We start from the raw sequence: 23,942 nt of genomic DNA, 5'->3' as shown, positions 1-23,942 counted from the left end.
TACAGCAGCTTCACAGGTGAAAAACTACTGCTTTACAGTAGAAACAGGCAATAAAGATAATGGAACGTAAAAACATAAAACGGCAAACATTTAACATCATACAGACTAAAACTAGTTAAAGGCCAATCTGAGAATGTTCTATTCTTTCTAATTAGACAAATAAGGCCATGATTCTCTGAAAACAGTATTCTCTTGATAAATCAGCAGTATAAAGTTTACACTGTGCAGAATGAGGCTGAGACTTTATCTCACAGCTTTGTGGAGGACTCTGATTGGATTTAATGAGCAGGTTCCAGGTCTTTGATATTTTCTCTCTGCATAAATATAAAGTTTTTTGTGAAACATAAATAATAATGCAGACTGACGTTTGACATGATATGACATAACATAGGAAGTGATTTAAAGTAGTCACAAACTGTTTGTAATCAAATCACAATTTTTCAGATTGTTTTTATTTTTTTTATTAGGCTGAGTGTCCCTGAGCTCTCAGAGAGAGGCTGTAAGGGTCTGTCCTCAGCTCTCAGCTCCCAGTCCTCAAGTCTGAGAGAGCTGGACCTGAGTATCAACACCCTGCTGGATTCAGGAGTGAAACTTCTGTCTGCTACAGTAGGGAGTTCACGGTGTACCCTGGAGACGCTCAGGTCAGATCAAGTCATATTCTGAATTCATTATGAGTTAACACAAGAAGTCAGTTAAAATTCTAAGCAAATCAATGTTAGCCTTTGTTCTTGTTTTTTATTAAGTATATGAGAGATAGGGATCTTCTGAAGTTATTGTAAACTGACACATTTCTCATCTCTTTAACATAATACAATAGGGATTTTTAAAAATGTTAATTTTCTCCAGACTGAGCCTCTGTAACCTCTCAGACAAAAGCTGTGAAGCTCTGTCCTCAGTCCTTAGCTCCCAGTCCTCTAGTCTGAGAGCACTGGACCTGAGTAACAGCAACCTCCAGGATTCAGCGCTGAAGTTTCTGTCTGCAGGACTGAGGAGTCCACACTGTAAACTGAATACGCTGAGGTGAGATCAAGGGATTATTGTGTTTTTCATCAATTGGCAGAATAAATATGACTATACTACTTGGAAAATAAAGGAACACTTTATAATCAGAGTATAGAATCAAGTCAGTTAAACTTGTGCAAAACTTTTATGATCATTTAAGTAATAGTTGTCACGGTCTGTATGTATGTATTGTATGTATTATTTCTAGTATTTTGGGTTCTATGTTAGTGTTCTTAGTATTCTGGTTTTTGTCTCTGTGTTGCTCTGTTTCCCCTGTCATCTATCTCCCCTTGTCAAATCCGCGTCTATGTGTTGTGATTCCTGTTTTACTTTGTCAATCTGTGTCTCATGTCACTGTGTCTAGTTTGGCTTTCTCTGGCTTTGTTGTGTTTGATTACTTCCATATGTGCTCTTCTCCTGTGTCCCATTCCCTCGTTATCCCTCAGTGTATTTTAGCCCTGCGTTTCTCTCAGTCAGTGTTGCTTCGTCCCCTCATGCTGTGTTGTTTCCCCTCTATGCTCCTCGTCCCTCTTTTCCAGGTTTCTTAGTGTTTAGTATTAGTTGTTGTTTATGGAGTTTTCTCTGTTACTACAATAAAAGAGCCTCTTTGAGTTTCCATCTGAGAGTCCTGCATTTTGGGTCCTACATCCTGCGTGCCACAGCCGATTCATGACAATAGTAATATTATTGATCAATATTGATCAGTGTCAGCTACTTTAGTGTTAATGCACTTCCCTCGCTGCCCGGCACATGGAGCCCAACTGGCATTTGCCTTCGATTACCAGAATTGATTAACCATTGTGCTGAGTATCATTTTGATGTTTTGGTGTTGTTTTTTGAGCAGTGTATTTTAGTCAGTAATTGTCAAACTTATCCATTTATTGTATCTTAATAAGAAATCAAGGAATTCTAAAAGAAAAACACAAAAAAACCAGGATTAATTGCTAAATCTAACAACTCTTCAGTGCACCATAATTCCACTTCACCAACGGTGTTTCTTTAATATTTTATCTTTCACTTTTCAGACTGAGTCACTGTCAGTTCTCAGAGAGAGTCTATGAAGGTCTTTTCTCAGCTCTCAGCTCCCTGTCCTGTAGTCTGAGCATGCTAGACCTGAGTAACACTGACCTGCAGGATTCAGGAGTGAAGTTTCTGTCTGCTGGAGTGAAGAGTCCACACTGTAAAATGGGAACTCTCAGGTCAGGATTTACAATTTTCCACTGATGATCATATAAAACCTGATTTATATAACTGCATAAACAGTAAGTTAATATTTGTTCACTTTTTGTTTTTCATTTGCAATAAAATGTCCAATCTGCTCCTTTATTTCAGCAGTGCTTCATGCAAAAATCCTTCCAGTTTGAGTCCTGTATTCTGAAGGTTTTTAGAGAGCTGTTTGTTCATATAACAGAATTTTATTTGCAGAAAACTTATGAATACAATTATGGTCAAATTCATTATTTCTCACTGAAAAGATGAAACCAAATTTCTCTTCTTCAAAATTGACATTTGCACATATATAGAGACATAACCAACTTTCCTAAAATTGGGGGAAATTACTAAAGTCAATTCCCACAAAGGGAGTTACAAATTCAATTTTATTTTTATTTTTTGTAGCCAGGCTGACAAAGACATAGAGCTCTGTTGAGCCAAGTATTCTTTTACCTCTAAGCAGTAAAGAGTTTAAATAAGATGTGGGACAACCACCCTGTAAAAGTAAACATAATTCAATTCAATTTTATTTATATAGCGTCAAATCACAACAACACTCACCTCAAGGCACTTTTTATTGTAAGGTAGACCTTACAATAATACATACAAAGAAAAACCCAACAATCGCATGACCCCCTATGAGCAAGAACTTTGGCAACAGTGGGAAGGAAAAACTCCCTTTTAACAGGGTGAAACCTCTGTCAGAACCAGGCTCATGGAGGGGCAGCCATCTGCAGTGACCGTTTGGGGGTGAGTGAAGGAAGACAGGGTAACACATGCTGTGGAAGAGAGCCAGAGATTAATAACAAGTATGATCCACTGCAGAAAGCTCTATTAACACATAGTGAGTGAGGAAGGTTACTGAAGAAGAAATACTCAATCCATCATTGGAATCCTCCAGCAGCCTACACCCATTGCAGCATAACTAAGCGAGGATTCAGGGTCACCTGTTCCAGCCCTAACTATATGCTTTAGCAAAAAGTAAAGTTTGAAGCCCAATCTTAAAATTAGAGATAGTAGGGGTGTCCAAATTCATGGGCTGCATGCTCCTGAGGCCGCATTTGTAGGCCGATTACATCACAGCAACGCAACATAGGCTGCCCAAATTCGTAGACTCCTCAGAATGCGGCCGACAAATGGTTTCTCATTTTCCCATTGAGCATGGGTCAGGTATATCTTCGTGGCCCACCATACCCCACAATTCAAAGCCGTTACTCACCAGCTCAATAGCTAGCCAGCTCAGAGGCTACTCAGCTCACTAGAGCCGGCGAGAACACTGGACTCCCGGCACATCATTTTCAATCCCGCGGTCTTTCGCTACTCCGGTTAAACATGGCCGTGGTCCAGATATCCGTGTAGTCTTTCGCGTGTGTACGTTTTTAAGTGCAGGTGGATAGAGAGAGGTGAGTAGCTTGAATAAAGCGTTATCAAGTCATTAAATCCTGAATCGACTTTTAAATATAAATGTATTTTGCCAGAAACACCAGAATCTCAGGGTAAAGCTGGTTAAACCAAACAGCTAAAACAGCAAATGAGAGCAGGTAAATGGATTCCACACAAAGACATAAACACAGAGTGCAGACAGGACGCATCATAATCAGTGACATATTGACACCCAATGGCACGGCCGCTGTGGGCCTGTTTAATAACGAAGAAATGAAAACTTTTTATTTAAAAAACAATTATGCCAAATTGCAAAACGCTTATGTGTCTCTAAAAAAACCTCTAACTTTGCTCTGCTTCAGGTCAGCTGCATCAGGTAATGTTCATATGTTGATTCACGGTTTGCAGAATATTTTTAGGTTATCTACTATAAAAAGCCAGGCCAGGAAAATGTCCATGTTTGTCTGTGTTATATGCTCAGAATCTGCTTTGATGCTCACACCTCTGATGAAGTCTCACATGTATACATGTATCAGTACAGATAAATGATCAGACTTCCTATCCTACGCACCGCCATCCTGTATTCGAAAAGCCTTCAAACGCTTATCTCTAAGGCCGAAGTCAGACAGCGGGTCTACTTCCCAGCGCTGGATTAATAGTGCTTGGCTGGATGCCTGTGGCCACTTCAGCTCACCTCTCGCCCCCTTACCCAACCCAGTTGTTTGTCACGTGGTTTATGGTGTTGTGATGTGCATATGTTTGTGCTCTCTTGACAGAGGAGGGTTTTTTTGTTTTCTGTTCTCATGCCGACCTCCCATAAGGAGCCCAGCATGACTAGAGGTCTATTTTTTTCTGTCCTCCACTTGCCCATTGTATTGTACATTTCATTGTTTTGTTTTGTGTTTTTTTTCCAAATTACTACCTGTCTCCGACCTGTCTTCCCACGTCATGTCTTGTTATGTATGTATGGTTGGGGGGGGAGGATCTCTGTGTTTCCTTTGTTGGAAACACGGAGATCACAATCACAATGGGATGGTGTAGCCTCTGTCGTGCTGCCCAGGTTGCCTAACAACCATGACACCAACTCTGGAAACATTTCATACAGCTTTGTTTGACAGAAATGAAGGAGAACATATTTTGTTCATTTGTTTGTTTGTTTCTACCTGAGCTTTGTGTGATTTGATAAGTATCTGAGGCTGAGACCACAGAACTGTAAAACGTGATTGTTGGGCTTCATTTCTGTACTGAACAGTCATTTTAAGATTAGTTAGTAAAAAACAATTAGCTAATGTTGTTCATGAGACTAAATTAATCTCACTTTGGTAATGTAATATTACCAATATTAAAGTTAATATTATATTAATCATTATTAGTTATTACAGAACTCTGTGTCAAATACTGAGCTTCAGTAAAGATTCAAGTTCCAGTTATTTATATCATCACCTTAAATCTTCACTCAAAGACAAGTATCGTTGACAGTGTATATATAGACATATTATATATAAGAGACAAATATTGTTCTTTTGTTATGTTGGCATTACTAAATTTGGCTCAATGCTTACATATACAGTGGCTTGCAAAAGTATTCGGCCCCCTTGAAGTTTCCTACATTTTGTCACATTACAGCACATTATAACATGAATTAATTTTATTGGAATTCCACGTGAAAGACCAAAACAAAGTGGTGTACACGTGAGAAGTGGAACAAAAATCATACATGATTCCAAACATTTTTTACAAATAAATAACTGCAAAGTGGGGTGTGCGTAATTATTCATCCCACTTTGGTCTGAGTGCAGTCAGTTGCCCATAGACATTGCCTGATGAGTGCTAATGGCTAAATAGAGTGCACCTGTGTGTAATCTAATGTCAGTACAAATACAGCTTCTCTGTGACGGCCTCAGAGGTTGTCTAAGAGAATATTGGGAGCAACAACACCATGAAGGCCAAAGAACACACCAGACAGGTCAGGGATAAAGTTTTTGAGAAATTTAAAGCAGGCTTAGGCTACAAAAAGATTTCCCAAGCCTTGAACATCCCACGGAGCACTGTTCAAGCGATCATTCAGAAATGGAAGGAGTATGGCACAACTGTAAACCTACCAAGACAAGGCCGTCCACCTAAACTCACAGGCCGAACAAGGAGAGCGCTGATCAGAAATGCAGCCAAGAGGCCCATGGTGACTCTGGGCGAGCTCCAGAGATCTATAGCTCAGGTGGGGGAATCTGCCCATAGGACAACTATTAGTCGTGCACTGCACAGAGTTGGCCTTTATGGAAGAGTGGCAAGAGGAAAGCCATTGTTAACAGAAAATCATAAGAAGTCCCGTTTGCAGTTTGCCACAAGCCATGTGGGGGACACAGCAAACATGTGGAAGAAGGTGCTCTGGTCAGATGAGACCAAAATGGAACTTTTTGGCTAAAATGCAAAACGCTATGTGTGGCGGAAAACTAACACTACACATCACTCTGAACACACCACCCCCACTGTCAAATATGGTGGTGGCAGCATCGTGCTCTGGGGGTGCTTCTCTTCAGCAGGGACAGGGAAGCTGGTCACAGTTGATGGGAAGCTGGTGGAGACATATCCTAAAAGACTGGCAGCTGTAATTGCAGCAAAATGTGGTGTTAGCAAGTATTGACTCAGGGGGCTGAATAATTACGCACTTTTCAGTTATTTATTTGTAAAAAATGTTTGGAATCATGTATGATTTTCGTTCCACTTCTCAAGTGTACACCACTTTGTATTGGTCTTTCACGTGGAATTCCAATAAAATTGATTCATGTTTGTGGCTGTAATGTTACAAAATGTGGAAAAGTTCAAGGGGGCCGAATACTTTTGCAAGCCACTGTATGTGTAAAAAGAAAATGTACGAGCTGTGATAACTGTTTTTGATAAAATGAAGAGTAGACTGATATATTAAATATTCCTTTATTGGGTGAGAAAATCATACCATGTCATAACTGCTTTAAGTCATACAGAATAGATATCAGAGCCTTAAACAGCCTGACTTCTGCTAAATGGGTGAAACTGGGCAGAACGTTTACAAACACATAACATCCTTGTAGAATATGATGTAACACTATAGAGCAACTTACCTCAAAATATATAAAGCATATAAACAATTATAGCAATATGATGCAACAAGCACAGCAGTAGTACTAATCCAAAATACTCAAAGCTTCATAGAACTGAAACAAACATGGACATTTATTTTTAGGTCCATTCTGCATTAAACTTGTTTCTGCCTCTCATAGTGTTTAACTTGAAGGCCCTGAGTACTTTCTCCCACACTGAAAACACTGGAATGATAAAATTATTTGAACATTACGTAATAAGACTGATTCAGGACAGACAGTTAGTGATTTTAAACTTTTCTAGCAGTCCTTCACAAACAGGGAACAGTCTGTCTTTTTTCTCCATCTGTGAGCTGGTGCTGGCTCTTCCTCCTCCTCTTCCTCACAGACTGCTGAGTTTGTCCTGGTGGATCATCAGGGGTGCAAAGCCTCACAGATGATGTGCAGCAGTGGGTCCCTCAGTCTGTCCTCACTCTGGACACTTGCAGTTGTCACACATGGAAATCAAATGTGTGATAAGCTGCAGGATTCAAACACAAGTGTAACTTATAAATACATGTTCATACTTTTATTCCACAATCAGAGATAAAGAAAAAGAGAGAGAGTGCAGGTACAGACAGACAGGTGACAGTCTCAGGTATACACTGCTACAAAACAGCACAAGAGAAGGAGGATTTAGTGTTTGTGTTATTACGAGTGCTAAACAAGAAGAGTTCCCAGATGGTACAGTGGACACATGTGGGACGCCTGTGATTAAAGCATCTTTCTTTCAGCTTAACGAGTGAATCGTCAGCTCGTTCAAACAAACGTTAAAGTCCGTTTGGCTCGACAACACCGAACAAAGGCAGCAATATATAACATAATAACATTAACAGTGCAGTGAATCCTGCTTGTGCCGTGATTATTCAGGACTGCAAACCGAGCAGCATTCACTGACTTTCAGCTTGTTGTGTTTGTGGATATATGACTGACTTTAATTATCCATAAAATCATCACATTCTCTGTAAGATTATGGTCAACTATTGAACGGCGTATATTTTAAAGTAAAGGCTTTAAAAGAAAGTTAACACTGCAAGTACTAACATCACTACTGTCACATAACTTTGCTGACATGTGGCCAACAGTAATGTTTTAATGTTCTTCGTTATTAAACATTTGCACATAAATAAGTGGCATAATATTCAGTACTTACTTCTGAGATTTTACTCTTCGGCCACCACGCTTCAGCCGTCCGTCGTGTTTTTGGGCAAAATTATCCACAACCACCTCCGCGCTATGAATTCTGGGATATTTTGGGCCATGAAGGATACACCGAACCATCCTTCAAATTCGGGGAAATGAAGGACGCATTTGAGGCTGCAATTGGAGCACCCTTCAAATAGACTATGTGCACCTTAGCATATGCTACTTCCGGTGGGGAAACTCCTGTAGGGTGCTTCGTTTCCGGTGTGATATTCGCGTCTTGTTTACGATCGGGTTTTCCCAAACAAGTCAACCAAATGGATGAATCAAGCGGCGATTTACATTTCTCAAGATGTCTCGGGCATTTACCGAATATATCTGTAGATGATGACTTGTCGATATTTTTCCCCCCGCACCTCAGAGCAAAAGGGAGATTTTATATTTCTCAGTATTTGTATAGCTTTGAAGATAAGTCACAACATACCCTTCATAAATACTAATATATAGAGACCCTTAACAGCAATCATTCATTTATTTTTTATATCCTGTTCCTTTTTTACACGGTTTGTTGACATGCTGTCAGTGTTGGGGAGTAACGAAATACATGTACCAGCGTTACGTATTTAAAATACAAACTATGAGTAACTGTATTCCGTTACTCATACCGTTTAAAAAGGTGGTATTCAGAATACAGTTACTTTGTTGAATTAAATGGATTACACAGCGGTCTTTTCCTGTTTCATATGTTATTCTATGCCCCCTTGTGATAATTCCACGCCGGTGGAAACCCAAACAAAACACCGGTTAAGAGGCTCTAATGCCTGTGTCTCAATCTCGCGGCCCATGTCACCCTTACTTGCAGCCGAATAATGACGTGAAGGAACATTTTTAAAGTATTATTCAAAAAACAATTTAATTTGAAGGCAATAGGCAGTGTTACAGGCATAGCATGTATGAAGCATGTAAATATAATAATAACCACTGCAGCCAAAAAGAGTGCCTGACGAGCCCAGTAATAAGTAAGCTATTAAGACTCGAAATACATGCAAATACAGTAGCAAGACTGGCACCGAGTTTCCTGGTTGTTCTTTATCCCTCATTCGCATACTCAGCAGCAAGCTTTCTAATATAGAGTTGCCAGTTTCTCTGCATTTATCACAGCAAAAGCAGCAGTGAATCCTTCTACCACTGGGACACCATCTTCTCCGTATCTAGCCCTCATATGCTAAGCAGCAGATGTTCCTTTCAGCACCAAAACGCCAGGTTCTCTGTCTCTATTCCTTATTTGCAAATGCAGAAAACGTTCTTTGCACCGAGATGCCAGTTTCCATTCCCTAAGCAGCTTACCCTTCCGTTACTGGATCTGCAGCTTCCGCCATCAATCAATCGCAAAAAAACCCAAAACATTACTTTCACCAGGATGCCAGTTTCTCCGTTTCGCCCAGTCTTCCACAAGATGTAGCAGCAAACTGTTCCAGCACAGAGATGCCAGCTTCTCTGCCATCTTTCCTGCCTGTCGTCTATCGCTCCTTTTAAGACATCCTAACTGCGCAGTGTGCATAATTCTTCATGGCATCCGTTCACTTCTCACGTGCTTTCACAAGCAATATCTAGCACCCAACCTCGACACAATCATTTGAGACCGCTCTCTAAGTCGACTCACGGTTCTGACTACATCTAAAAAGCTCATTATCTCCCACAAAGTTCAGTGGACTCGCCCTCTGCACTCTCACAATTTGGGGGGTTGTTATTATTATAGAAGATGGCTTTCCTCTAATCAGTCTTTCCATTTATCAACCCTTCCCAAGCTGCTGCTGTCACTTCTGTTCATTTCAGAAACACTACCTTATCTGAAGTAATTAACCAGCTAAGCACCCTCCCCCCATCTTCTACTCAAAGACAAGCTCACTCAAGCCTTACAAACCTCAACTCAAATTTCAAAATCCATCATACTTTTCTGTCAGAGCTTCCGTTGAAAGTCGAGCCATGTCGCTACCTGATTGAGGGTTCCCCTCATTCACCTATTAAGATTTCCGTTGTTCTCAATTTCCTTTGACCTCTTCTCCTGTCATTCCTTCCTAAGTGTCCGAGCTGATCCACTCCACTCCATGGAATCCTCGACTACCTTCTCTAGCCTGCCACCAGTCATTTTCCTCTTCTCTGGGTGGCGAGGCCACTCGGTGTCCGCTCTTCCTACATTTGCCTCTGTCTTGTTCTCCTCCTCTCACCCCAACCGGTCGCAGCAGATGGCTGCCCCTCCCTGAGCCTGGTTGTGCCAGAGGTTTCTTCCTGTTAAAAGGGAGTTTTTCCTTCCCACCGTCGCCAAAGTGCTTGCTCATAGGGGGTCATATGATTGTTGAGTTTTTCCTCTGGAAGTCATCGACCCTCGTAACTCTCAGTTATTACCATTTTCAGGGGATGCGTTCTTTGGGGATCTGCCAGGCCCGGGAGCCATCGCCAGTCCCCTTCGAGGCCTTCCCCAAACCGCAGCTCAATTCATATCAAAGCATTCTCTTTTTTATCTACTAAAACGCTTTCCAACTTAAAATGAGGACGTGGGCCCAGCTAGTGAATTTGCTAAAAGTAACAGGGATGAGTCAGTGAATGAGTCAGTTGGGCTTGTCAATCATGATTCATGAGTCAGTAAAGTGATTTTCGAGTATTGAATGATTCGTTCATGATGTGATTTGAGGTATTGTCAAAGCAGCTAACACAAAGAAAGCCTGGCTATGTTGAACTTGTTGTTGAACCAGCTCCCAGCTTGAGTTCGGGAGACAGACACCCTTTTTAAAGGTCAGCTTCAAACTTTACTTAGTTAGAGCTAGATCAGGTGACCCTGAAAGTCCCTTAGTTATGCTGCTATAGGCTCAGGCTGTTGGTGGACTTCCCATGATGCCCTGCTTTCTTCTGCACTCCCCTCTTTTCACTCCTGATGCTTTTATGTCACTACTGCATGTCCTTAACTTTTGTCTTCTCTCTCCTTAGTTTGTGTTTTTTTCTTGTCTCTCTGAGCTCATCTCTTCTCTTTCCCCTCACCCTGCAACCAGTAATGGTAGATGCTCCTCCTGGAGCCTGTTTCCACTGGGAGGATCAATCAATCAATCAATCAATCAATCAATCAATCAATCAAAGCTTTATTTGTCACAAGCAGGTTGCCCTGCAGTGAAATGGGACCCCCCCCCGACCTTACACACATAACACAGACATCACATGGGGTTACAAGTCGGAGATCGGTAGCATTGCAGAAAAACACTGAAATGTACACAACAACGGGAAGGTACAAGAGGAAAAAAAGAGACCTCCACTCATGCTGTGCTTCCATGGTAGGACAGCACGAGAACAGGAAACAAAAAAACTCCTCTGCACAAAAAAAGCACATGAATGTCCACAGCACAACATTGTGAAGACATGACAAGCCACAGGGTTGGGTAGGGGATGAGGAGTAATCCCAGGCAACACAGCAGCCATCCTGCAACGGCGCCGTCTCCAGCGCGGGCCCAGACCCGCCTTGTGTTCCCAGGGGGCAACAAGCATCGAAGGCGTTGGAAAGGGAGGGGGGATGAGTGAGTGCTTATCAGTGTAAGTGTATGTGTGTGCGTGTCCATAGTTCAGCTGAGACAGTGTCCTTCGCCCTATCAGGCTAAGTAAACAGTCCTCCAGCCAATCCAGGTGGCCTTGCATGGGATGGGAAGAATAGTCATCACACAGTCATTATCAGGGAGTGATTGTTCAGCTCCAGCGAGCAGCCCAGGAGAATTTCAAGCTGCTCTTTAACACTCTGACGCTGGTCTCTCAATCTCCCGTTGGAGAGCCGCGAGCCTCCCCATGATGGTATCAAACCTCTGTTCCGTGGTGTTGTCATTCTTTTGATTCTGAGACCTCACAACTGGAGTGATCCGTTCCGCGATGTGATCCAACTTTCGCTCAAGGGTCTCATTTTGAGCAGGCCTCTCTCTGATGTATCCCCCCATATGCTCAATGGTGTTGTTTTGAGCCTTCACAGCAGCTGTGAGCGTCTCCAAGGTGTTAACCATGCTGCGTTCGTTGTGAGAGGTCGCGTCTCGTCCCATCGCTTCAATTCCAGCGGGCAGCCTTGGGGGGGGTTTGAACAGCCGGTTCCGCTCTCTTATTTCTCCGATAAACCAGGGCCAAGCCAGCTCCGATCAGCAAGAACCCTGTTATCAAGGTTCCGAATAGGTAGATATCTTCAGCGTCCTCGATCGACAGTCCCGCCAGGCACATGACCCTCCAGTTCTGCCACCCGTCCATCGTGTATCCGGCAGGGAAAGTCCCTCCAGGGCACTCGGGCTCTCCCGAGCCCAGACTTCTCGTTGAGAAAAGGGTGTCAATTGCATTCAGAGACCAGTTGATCAAAGTCATAATTATCTTTTAGGTTTTAGAGAACGACAGTGAGAGACTGTTCCAGGGAAAGTAATGCACACGAGACAAGACAAGGACACAGAGGCTAAGCAGGGAAGATAAGGGTAAGGAGGAGAGGAGAAAAAGTGTGACCGCCTTCGCTGAGAGCCAAACGAGTTATCTTTGTGTCAAAGGGAGTTGTTCCGTCCCACCATCACCAAGTGCTGCTCACAGTGGATTGTCTGATGGTTGGGGCTTTCTCTCTAATATTGTAGGCTGTTACCTTAGACTGTTAAACAGCTTGAGATGACTGTTGTTGTCTGTTGGGAATTGTAACTTATAAATAAAGTTAAATTAAATTGAATGGATGTAAATGGATAACATGTTATTGTATGTGACAAAAAGAAAATCATTTTTCACAGATTGATTATTGTGTTGTGTGTCTGCAGTCTGTCAGGCTGTCTGATCACAGAGGAAGGCTGTAATTCTCTAGCCTCAGCTCTGAGCTCCAATCCCTCCCATCTGAGAGAGCTGGACCTGAGCTACAATCATCCAGGAGACTCAGGAATGAAGCTGCTGTCAGCTGGACTGAAGGATCCAGGCTGGAGACTGGACACTCTCAGGTATGGAGAGAATGTCTGATAGAAGAGGAAGAGCTGAAAACATTTCCTGTGTTCTTCACTCACTTCCTGTTTGTTTCATGCAGATGAGACATGAATAATCACATATGCAGGAATATTTTCAGGGACAGACACACTAGTCTAGTTGGATAGTACATGGATATTTATGTAGGGGTTCTCCAAGGAGTCTGTTTGCAGGAACATTAATGATAAATGATAAGTCATGTTGAGAGTTTCATTAAAAGTAAACCTACATTTAGGTCCATAAATATTTTGTAATTTTGATTACCACGGTGAATTTTAAATGAAAAAACTCAGTTGCAGTTGAAGTTCGGACTTTCTGCTTTAATTCAGTGGGTTGAACAAAAAATGCATATAAATGTGAGGAACTGAAGCATTTTATTAACACAATCACTTCATTTTAGGGGCTGTAAAGTAATTGGATGATTTAAATAAGTGAAAATAAAATGTTCATTTCAAATGAAAGCCTGAAGCCTTGAACTCATGGACATAACCAGATGCTGGTTTCCTCCTTTTTAATACTCTGCCAGGCCTTTACTTCAGCGGGTTTAAGTTACAGTTTGAGTTTGAGCCTTTCTGTCCAAAGTTGTCTTCAACAAGTGAAATGCTCAGTTGGGTTAACATGAGATAGATTTTGTCACTCCTAATACTGCCGCAGTTTCTCAGATGTTTTTTTTCTCTTGTCACTGCTTTGTCACCGCTTTGTCACCTGTATGGAGAGCTACCTTTGCTTCAAGTTATCTGTTTATGGCAAAAAGTTGCAAGCAGCACACCTCAAATCCACCCCCTGCCTTTTATCTGTTTAATAGATAATGACATAACAAAATAATTGCCCACTGCTGCCCATGAAATGCACTTTGGATCAGTTATCCAATTCATTTTGGTCTCTTTAAAAAGAGGGTGGCACATGTTAACAAGATGTTAACAGATCTTTTAGTGTTTTTGTGAATCGGTTTATGTCACATTCTAAAGATCTGACATGTGGGGTACCGCAGGGTTCAGTTCTGGGTCCTATTCTTTTTCTTTTGTACATGTTACCTCTAGGACTTATAATTAGGCAGTTCCCTGAGGTGTCTTATCACTTCTATGCTGATGATATTCAGCTCTATTGCTCTTTTAAGCCGATGGAAGTCCATAAACTGTCCTCTTTAATTAAATGTTTAGCTTCCATTGAACAGTGGCTTGGTGACAACTACTTACAGTTGAACTCTGAGAAGTCAGAAACATTAATTATTGCCCCCGACAACCAGATATCTCTAATCAAACAGCATCTTGGTTCACTTGGCTCATCTGTTCACCTGAGCCTCAGGTACCTTGGTGTGATGTTTGATTCTGCCATGTCCCTAGAACAACACTCTCGCCAGTTAATTAGGAACTGCCTTTTTCAGCTAAGAAACATCTCCAAACTGCGAACTTTGCTGTCTAAGTCTGAGTTAGAAATGGTTATTCATGCTTTTATTTCTTCTCGCTTAGATTATTGTAACAGCCTTTTTCTTTGTTTGAGCAAAAGGAATCTTGACCGTCTCCAGTTAGTCCAGAATGCTGCTGCAAGGCTTTTAACTAAGACATGAAAAAGAGAGCACATTACACCAGTGTTACGTTCATTACACTGGCTTCCAGGACATTTCAGAATTCATTTTAAAATCTTGGTACTGACTTTTAAAGCTTTGAATTGTGATGCCCCTGCTTACATTTCTGATCTTTTGGAACCCCACGCTCCCTCTCGCAGCCTGAGATCTTCTAATCAAAGGCTGTTGGTAGTCCCTCGAACATATTTTAAAACCAGAGGTGATAGATCTTTTAGAGCGGTGGCCCCCAGGTTGTGGAATGCTCTCCCTCCATCATTACGTTGCCTTGATTGTATTTATTCTTTTAAAAAGCAACTTAAGACTCATTTATTTAGATTGGCTTTTAATTAGATTTGTGCTGTGTTTTATTATTAATGTATTTTATGTATTTCTGTTTTATATTACTGTGAAGCACTTTGTGGTTTTTATCCTGTGAAAAGTGCTATATAAATAAATTGATTTGATTTGATTTGATTTGATTTGATGAAACTCCTAAAACTTTAATCCAGTTTGATTGTGGATGCCTTCAAATGAAAGCTGAAAACACTGCGTCCAGATGAACAGAATCAACCTTTTGGGTTTCAGTAAACAGGTAAAAGAACAAAACTTGTGTCAGTGTCCAACTATAAATATATATATATATATATTTATGTGTAAATAAAGAAAAGCAGTGTTGCATCTGAGATGATAAAAATCCAGCTGTAGTTAAGCTGTAACAAAACTTTTCATGTTCCAGCTGTGCCACATTTCATATCCATTTAAACTGAGGCTTTAACCCTCTGGGGTCGCCGGACGCGCCAGCATGTCAAAATCACATGACAAATTTAAGACGACACAGATACAAGATTCAGCGATTCAGAGTCTCCATTTCAACTTGGGTCGAAAGTGCGGACTTCAAACTACATACCAGTTTTTGAATTGTGTCGATGGGCCACGTAAAACCAGAGTTATGATAAAAAAAAATAAATGCAATGTTTTTTTCTGAACAGTGGTGTTTACAGCGGCAGGAAAGGTAAAAACGGCGTTTTCTACAGAGAGCGCTAGCAAACACTCTCCCTTTGCGAGTGAAAAAAGAAAAAGAAAAAACACCCCTTCCCTATTGGGGTTAGAGTTTACCATGTCAGCCAGTCAAAAAAATGATATGGCCACATGTGGCACTTGGTTGTTTAGGGAGAAGGGGAAGTTTTTAGGAGTGACACCCGCGATGGAAAGAGAGAGAGCGAGTTTTCATATGTGAGACATTAGTGACGTTTAGCGTGTTTGGAGGCTAGAGTTAGTTTGTTGTGTAGTTATTGTTTTGTATTGTGTGTCAGTTATACTGCTGAATTTCACATTTTCTCCAAAAAAAGCCGTCAAAGGCAGATTCCAGTGTAAACGCTGTCTCCACATGGAAAACTGGACTGATGCACCTCCTGCTGTCAGAGCTGCAGGGTTTAGGCCTTTGGTATTCTCCTCTGTCTTATACTGAACACAAACTACATTTTCTGGAGTGGCCCAAATAATTTGTGTGCCTTGTTATTTGATGCAGCACACCGGATTGTTCTGTAAATAGATTTAAATGGTTATATAAAAAACGCCTGAGGCCTTGGCTGCATTTTTAGGTAAATAGTACCATATAACTTTGTTGTTTGCAAAACTTGTGCATAATTTTAGAAATATACAATTTCTATTTGCATTTCAAATTATGAAAATGATTCGTTAAACATGTTTGTGGGTTTTACAGTAAGAAATATAACTTTTTTCTACTCGGATTTTGAATTTTTTTGTCCTAATTTAGATCAGCTGTGCTAATATAGTATACTAAAATGAAAAAAATAACTCAAATTTCAGATATTTGAGGTTGTGCTGAAAATAATGGTACCAAACAAGGCAAGAAAAACATATTTTAAAGGTGAAATATAGAGGTAAAATCAAAAGTAGTCAAAAACGGCCAATTATACCCTGGACCCGAGAGGGTTAAAGTAAGGACATCTGATTTTGTTAGACACCTGTTTCCATGACTCCTCTCTCCTTGTGGCCTTTGCTTGGCTCCTCTGCTCACATCTCTAGTGGGAGTGGCTAAGATGTGTTGAGAGCAGTGGAGGATGTACAAAGTGAGAAATGAAAAAGGGGCACAGAGTTAATGATCTTAGGTAGATCTGTGGGACAGACAGTAAGTGTATCACGTTTGAACTCAGTGAGTGAGATGAAGAGTGATTTTGGAGATGGAGTATACACAGGAGCCTGACACAGAAATGCTCTGTATAAAAGGCGAAATAACACTGAGGAGATGCAGAGGCAGGTGAGGAAGTGACAAAAGGAGCCTTTAGTGGACAAAAGAAAAAAGCAAGCACTTTGGCGACAGTGGGAAGGAAAAACTCCCTTTTAACAGGAAGAAACCTCTGGCAGAAACAGGCTCAGGGAGGGGCGGGGCCATCTGCTGCGACCGGTTGGGGTGAGAGAAGGAAGACAGGATAAAAGACATGCTGTGGAAGAGAGACAGAGATTAATAACAGATATGATTCAATGCAGAGAGGTCTATTAACACATACTGAGTGAGAAAGGTGACTGGAAAGGAAAAACTCAATGCATCATGGGAATCCCCGGCAGCCTACGTCTATTGCAGCATAACTAAGGGAGGATTCAGGATCACCTGGTCCAGCCCTAACTATATGCTTTAGCAAAAAGGAAAGTTTTAAGCCTAATCTTGAAAGTAGAGATAGTGTCTGTCTCCCGAATCCAAACTGGAAGCTGGTTCCACAGAAGAAGGGCCTGAAAACTGAAGGCTCTCCCTCCCATTCTACTTTTAAATACTCTAGGAACAACAAGTAGGCCTGCAGTGTGAGAGCGAAGTGCTCTAATAGGGTGATATGGTACTACAAGGTCATTAAGATAAGATGGGGCCTGATTATTTAAGACCTTGTATGTGAGGAGCAGGATTTTGAATTCTGGATTTAACAGGGAGCCAATGAAGGGAAGCCAATACAGGAAAAATATGGTCTCTCTTTCTAGTCCCTGTCAGTACTCTTGCTGCAGCATTTTGGATTAGCTGAAGGCTTGTCAGCGAGTTTTTAGGACATCCTGATAATAATGAATTACAGTAGTCCAGCCTGGAAGTAATAAATGCATGAACTAGTTTTTCAGCGTCACTAAGAGACAGAATATTTCTAACTATAGAGGTGTTGCACAAATGGAAGAAAGCAGTCTTACATATTTGTTTAATATGTGCGTTGAAGGACATGTCCTAGTCAAAAATGGTCAAAAGGCAACTTCTGAAGCCTCAGCAGTCCTGGTGGATTAGCCCCGAGCAACAGTAATGTACAAAGTGTCTGATGGAAACTCACCCAAGAAGATTTAGTCACCACTTGTAGATATCTCAGTATATCTGACAGTGCAGCAATTTGGGAAAATCTTTTTCTTCCTCTGATCTAGATTCAGATTAGATTTATCTGTTTACAGAGAGGCAGAGGACAAATAATAATAATAATAATAATAATAATAATAATAATAATAATAATAATAATAATAACAACAATAATAATAATAACAACAACAACAACAATAATAATAATGATGGATTGCATTTATATAGCACTTTTCGAGACCCTCAAAGCGCATTACAATTCCACTATTCCATTCACTCTCACATTCACACACTGGTGGGGGCAAGCTACAGTTATAGCCACAGCTGCCCTGGGGCAGATTGACAGAAGCGAGGCTGCCATGTCGCGCAATCGGCCCCTCTGGCCATCACCAGTAAATTTATTCTAGATTAAAATAAACTCTGGAACCAGGGGAAACTGTTAGCCTAGATTTATCAAAAGATACAAAGCATTATGTTCTAATCAGAGCTGTGGTAGAAGCTGACAAATACAGGGAGATGTTTTCTGTACATATAAAGGCAAAGCACCCTGCACAAATGCCTTTTTGTATTTCAGTGCTTTTCATAGACAAAGGTCATAATGTGCTGTGAAAAGTCAACACACACTATAAAATAATGGAAGTGAAAACAATAAATACATTTAGAGATGGCCCAGGTTGAAGATACAGAGGCAGGAAGGACTGGGAGCTACCTGCAAACAAGAGAAAGACGGGAGAAAGCACAGCTGCATACGCTGAGAGACGAGCTGATTGGACGGTGTGTGCGTGTCAGGATTGGTGGCCCTTTGAATTGTTACTGGATGGTATTGCTGCTGTTGGTTGTTCTCAGATAAAGGATTTGGATTAAGGATTACAAACTTCTGTCTAATCTGTCATCTGTTAAAACGTCCAAAATCTACTCATTTATTGGTGGATAATCCTCTAACATGTTTTAATGCACAAGTTAATCTTATTTCTGTGTGCTGATAACATCCAGTTTGTTCTGTATGGAAATAAAAGTGATATGTACATCGATGTAGATGTAGGTGTCCAGTTCCGGTCGAGTGAACGCTGGCGCGACTTGTTGCTGCTACTCACCGCAAATCCTGTCGCTACTACTCTTCGCTATTCTTGCTCTTTACCTCTGCTACTTGCTCTTTGTTACCTGATACTTTCCCCTTTGCTCTTGCAAGGGGTTGCTCTCGCTACCCCCACTCCTGCTACTGTTATTGCTACTCGCCGCTATCCCCTTCCGGCGTCTCAGTTCCTGGCGTTCTGGCTGTTTCCTCCCACTGATTCCTGTCCTATTCCTGTCTGTACGGCCCACCAGTGTCTCTGTTCCTTTCTGTGATGTGGCCTCCCAGGGTTTACAACCTGTCTGTGTTGGTCTGGATCCTTGTGTAATTGATCTATCAACCTGGTACTGGACTTTGTCAATACACAGCTGATGACTCCGCTTTTCTCTGGCTGCTCCACGCACGCTCCTTTTCATCCCCACACTGATATCGTCTTCCTCTCTCGCTGAAAGTACATGCATCAGGGCTCTTGTCAGAACTTTGACCAGGATCATTCAAAGCCAATTCAATCTTTCTGGTCCACCTCTCATTGCTCTTCACGGAACCCTGGCAGGACTGTTGACCACAATGTTTTAGCTAATCTGACCAGGTCAGCTAACAATGTCATCCAGTTTGACAGTACTTGTGTCAACTTTGACCTGCTTAACATCCGTTCACTCATGAACAAGGGACGTCTTGTCCAGGATTTCCTCACAGACCGTAAGTTTGACTTTTTCTGTTTGACTGAGACGTTGCAACAGCCCAACGTTTTTTTTTCGTCCCCCCAGGCCACCTGACTTTCTACCCCTTCATCTCTCTAATGTTATTCTTCAATGAAAAAAAATCATAAGATACACCAAGACCTGATTCCTAGATGTTCCATGTAGCTCCTCCTTTTTAATCTCACCCCCATTTACATTGCCTTTCTGCCTTCCATCTTCCCTCTGTCAGTGACATCTCTGATCTCAATCCCAAATCAAAGCCTTCTACCTATCAGCTTGACCCCATTCTTACAGCCCTAGTCATGGACTGTCTACCCCCTCTCCTTCCCCTCATATCTGCTATTATCCACTCCTCATTCACCAGTGGAACTGTTCCTGCTTTTTTCAAAGTTGCTGCCACCACTCCAATTCTGGATCCCAGCAACCTTAATAATTTTCATCCAATCTCCAATCTACCATTTCTCTCAAAAATTCTTGAAAAAATAGTTGCTTCACAAGTTCATTTACACCTAACCAACAGTAACCTTTATGAACAGTTCCAGTCTGTTTTTCGTCCTTCTCATAGCACCGAAACTGCTCTTATAAAAATAACAAATGATTCCCTTATGGCAGTTGAGTCCAGTCTCCTCTCCATCCTTATTCTCCTCAATCTGAGTGCAGCCTTTGATACCATCTCTCACTCCATCCTTCGCAGCAGATTAGTTACTACCGGCCTTTCTCATACTCCACTTGCCTAGTTTAAATCATACTTGACTGATCGTACTCAGTTTATTCAACTAAAATCCTTCACTTCTCAGTCTTTTCCAATGTCTACCCACATGGCAGACAGGTCTGGCCTGGATCTGGTGTCAGGCAGCACTGCTGGCTGACTTCTGGCATGGTAAGTGGTATGTCATCCAGATATGGGCCAGGCCTAGCATAGATGGCACTGTTTATGTGATGGCATGCCACATCTGGCCCGATAGTGGTTTGATTTATGTGGCCCAGGCTCATAGAAACAGGTCTGGCCCGAATCCAGCCTCAAGCTGGCACTTCTGACTGACTGGTGTCATAGCAGGGTGTATGTCAACCAGATGTTGGCCAGGTCTGGCAATGATGGCACTGTTTATGTTCCCATTTTAGTCAGGAGACTAAAACGCCAGACTTGGTCTGTGGCTGACTGCTGCTAATAAAAAGGTCGGCAAAAAAAGCTGAACGGAGATGGTTCATAAACAAGTGACCCGCCACATTATTAGGTCACAGGCAGAGTTGGCAAAAGTACAGACATTCTGTACTTAAGTAGAAGGACAGATACTAGTGTTAAAAATACTGCAGTAAAAGTTGAACTTCTTTACTCAAGTAAAAGTAAAAAAGTACAGGCTCTGAAATGTACTCAAATTAAGAAAGTAAAAGTAACTCGTTTCTACCTCCTATTTTTTTCAAAGCTCACTGAACCTTGTGCTATAATAATATAATAATAAAATATCAGTAGATGGGAGTACAAACTTTAGTCTCATTTTAGTTCTAATTGTACTCAGCTTGAATCGGAAGAAAAAGGAGGAAAATAAAAGTATATTTGTATTTCCTGTTGGTATATTGTAAAGGGTGATTTTGCCTCTAAACAAAAACCATAAATAAATTACAGATCCATGAAAATTCTACTGAAGTTCTTCCACCTCTGGACTCAGGTGTACTGTACCTGAGATAGTGGCCACGGTGTACCTAATAAAGTGTCAGCCATGTTAAACGTGTGTGTTTTCAAGAGGAGGAAAAACAGCTGGCATCAAAGGCAGGGAGGTGTTCTTTCCAGCTAAACAGATGAGGAATATAAAGATAATGAAGGTCATAGTTTGAATCAGTCATATTTCATTCAATACAGTGGTGTACTGACAGATCCAGGCTCAGTCCAAATCATCAGCAGTTTGATCCACGATCCATGTGGTCTGCGGCTCTGCTGAGGAGGAGTGGTGGTCCAGTGGGTTTGGGGAGGGTGGGTACTGCCAGGAGGCTGGCAGAGCAATTGGAACTGATTTGGTAATCAGTAGTGCTGTTTCTGTAGCCGGCTGGGCCCCAGGCTAGAAGGCTGCACAGAGCAGTCTCAGGATAAGAACTCCAAATAAACCCTCATTGACAGAACAACACTGTGTATGTGGAGGTCCTCCATGTAACACAGTCATATTTCATTCAGTACAGTGGTGTACTGACAGATCCAGGATCAGTCCAAATCATCAGCAGTTTGATCCACCTATGGATTGAAGTGTATTTATGAAAATGTTGGACTGTTCCTTTATAAATGTCTAACAGTATGTGTATGAGAGCCATGTAATGTTGGGGTGGCTGTAGCTTAGGAGGTAGAGCTGGTCACCTACTGATCAGAAGGTGGTTCGATCCTCGGCTCCACCATGTCAAGTATCCTTGGGCAAGATACTAACCCCAAGTTGCTCTCCGATGCGTCCATCGGAGTATGAAAGTGTGTGAATGTGAATGTAGTTAGATAGCACTAAGTATAGATAAAGTGCTTTTGAGAATGGGTGTGATTGGGTGAATGTGGCATGTTGTATAGAGCGCTTTGAGTACTCCGAGAGAGTAGAGAGTAGAAAAGCGCTATATAGGAATCAGTCCATTTACCATAATGTCCATGTGTGCATGCTGAAAGAGACTGTGCTGGTCTGACCCCCTCCTCCTTTCAGGGTGGAACCTGCTGGAGTCCGATGGTTGAGACCAGGTCTGAGGAAGTGTAAGTGCGTTTTTAATGTGATTCATGAAAACAAAGCAGCACACATTCAACCATCTTCAAACTGTCACGTCACTCATTCACATCTCTGATGTCAGGAGTCATCATCAAAGTGTCAATCAATGAACAGATGATGGATCAGTAACTGCAGCTGGATTGTGTTTGTTCTCTCCATCAGATTCCTGTCAACTCACAATCGACACAAACACAGTACACACAAACCTCCAACTGTCTGACAACAACAGGAAGGTGACACGTGTGTGGAGGGTTCAGTCATATCCTGATCATCCAGACAGATTTGATGTTCGTCAGCTGCTGTGTAGAAATGGTCTGACTGGTCGCTGTTACTGGGAGGTCGAGTGGAGAGGAGACGTTTATATATCAGTGAGTTACAGAAGAATCAGAAGGAAAGGAGACAGTTATGACTGTTTGTTTGGACATAATAATCAGTCCTGGAGTCTAAGCTGCTATAATGATGGTCCCCAGTCTGTCAGACACAATAACAGACATACATCCATCTCCTTCTCCTCCTCCTCCACCTCTGTCTCTAACAGAGTAGCAGTGTATGTGGACTGTCCTGCTGGCACTCTGTCCTTCTACAGAGTCTCCTCTGATACTCTGATCCACCTGCACACCTTCAACACCACATTCACTCAAACTCTTTATCCTGGGTTTTATTTTTTTCCAGGATCTTCAGTGTCCCTGTGCTGAGTTGAGTGTAAAGAGTGTCCTCCTGTTAGAGAAACACTCTGACTGTTGAACATATAGTTCAGTCTGTACATGTCTGTCTCTTTCACTCAGAAACATGTTTTCAGATTCATGGATTCAATCAGTTGATGTTTTAAACTGTTCTAAATGATTCCTTGTAAACTTCTTCCTCTTCAGTCCTTTAAAGATGGAAGCTCCCATTATTCCAGGATCCACGTGTTGTTTTTCTGTCTTTTTCTACTCAAAGCTTGAGTATGTTGTGTTTATCTGAAGCTCAGTTCACAACCAGCTCCTCTGCATTTTCAACAAGTCTGAGCTCATTAAAATGAATCCAAATGTTGGATTTCTCTTTCTTAATGGGATGTTTCCAAACTCTCCACATGCTCTTACTGTTTCACTCATTGGTGGAAGCTCATAATGTGAAAATGTTTCAGCCATATAAGCTGAAATTATTGGCTCAGTAGTTTTGAATGCAGTTCTAACCAGAATATGATTGTATTGAGGAATCATAATGCATGTGGCTTATCTAATAAACAGTAAAGGCTTCACACAAATTAGTGTTGTGTTTTTCCCATGTTGAATAAGAACATGGTGCAGGATGTTGGTAACAGCTTGGTTATCAAACTCTTAAAAACATGTAAATATGTGTGTATAGCACTGCATATGTTGTGTATCACTTCAGTTTGTCAGAAACATGAAAACTATCACAAAGGGTCCTGGTGAAGAATCTTCTGGGATTTGGTGACAGACATTAGATTTGCTTTGATGCCAAACTTTTAGAAGCTGTTTCATTTTTTCTCATGCAGCTCTAATTTGATAAAACGCTGCATCAAAAACAAAGACGAAGTGATGTCACATGTTTATGTCCACAAAGCAGAATAAGCTCTATTGCTGACAATAAGTGATGTACAAACAGAGTGAGCATTTCTCATGCCCAAAATAAATTGAGTAGTAGTTCACTGAATGAACAATGGACTTTAA

The 23,942-nt window shown here is 41.5% G+C and overlaps 1 protein-coding gene across 1 annotated transcript in view; it reads left to right on the top strand.

Annotated features, from left to right (window-relative positions):
• LOC146363654 (protein NLRC3-like) overlaps window positions 1-23,172 on the top strand; it is a 67,612-nt gene extending 44,440 nt beyond the window's left edge. The window contains exons 9-14 of the mRNA XM_084918466.1: window positions 468-641; window positions 847-1,020; window positions 2,028-2,201; window positions 12,665-12,838; window positions 22,210-22,256; window positions 22,432-23,172. Of these exons, the coding sequence (XP_084774592.1) occupies window positions 468-641; window positions 847-1,020; window positions 2,028-2,201; window positions 12,665-12,838; window positions 22,210-22,256; window positions 22,432-22,964 (1,276 nt within the window). The 3' untranslated portion in view covers window positions 22,965-23,172. The remainder of the gene's footprint in view (window positions 1-467; window positions 642-846; window positions 1,021-2,027; window positions 2,202-12,664; window positions 12,839-22,209; window positions 22,257-22,431) is intronic.
• The last annotated feature ends 770 nt before the right edge of the window (window positions 23,173-23,942 follow it).

Source organism: Perissodus microlepis, chromosome 22 (genome assembly GCF_051167445.1).
Source record: "Perissodus microlepis isolate ML-2025 ecotype Zambia chromosome 22, ASM5116744v1, whole genome shotgun sequence".
NCBI classification, from domain to species: domain Eukaryota; kingdom Metazoa; phylum Chordata; class Actinopteri; order Cichliformes; family Cichlidae; genus Perissodus; species Perissodus microlepis.
The sequence above is the reverse complement of the archived record's forward strand: the minus strand, read 5'-3'. Positions and strand labels throughout refer to the sequence as shown.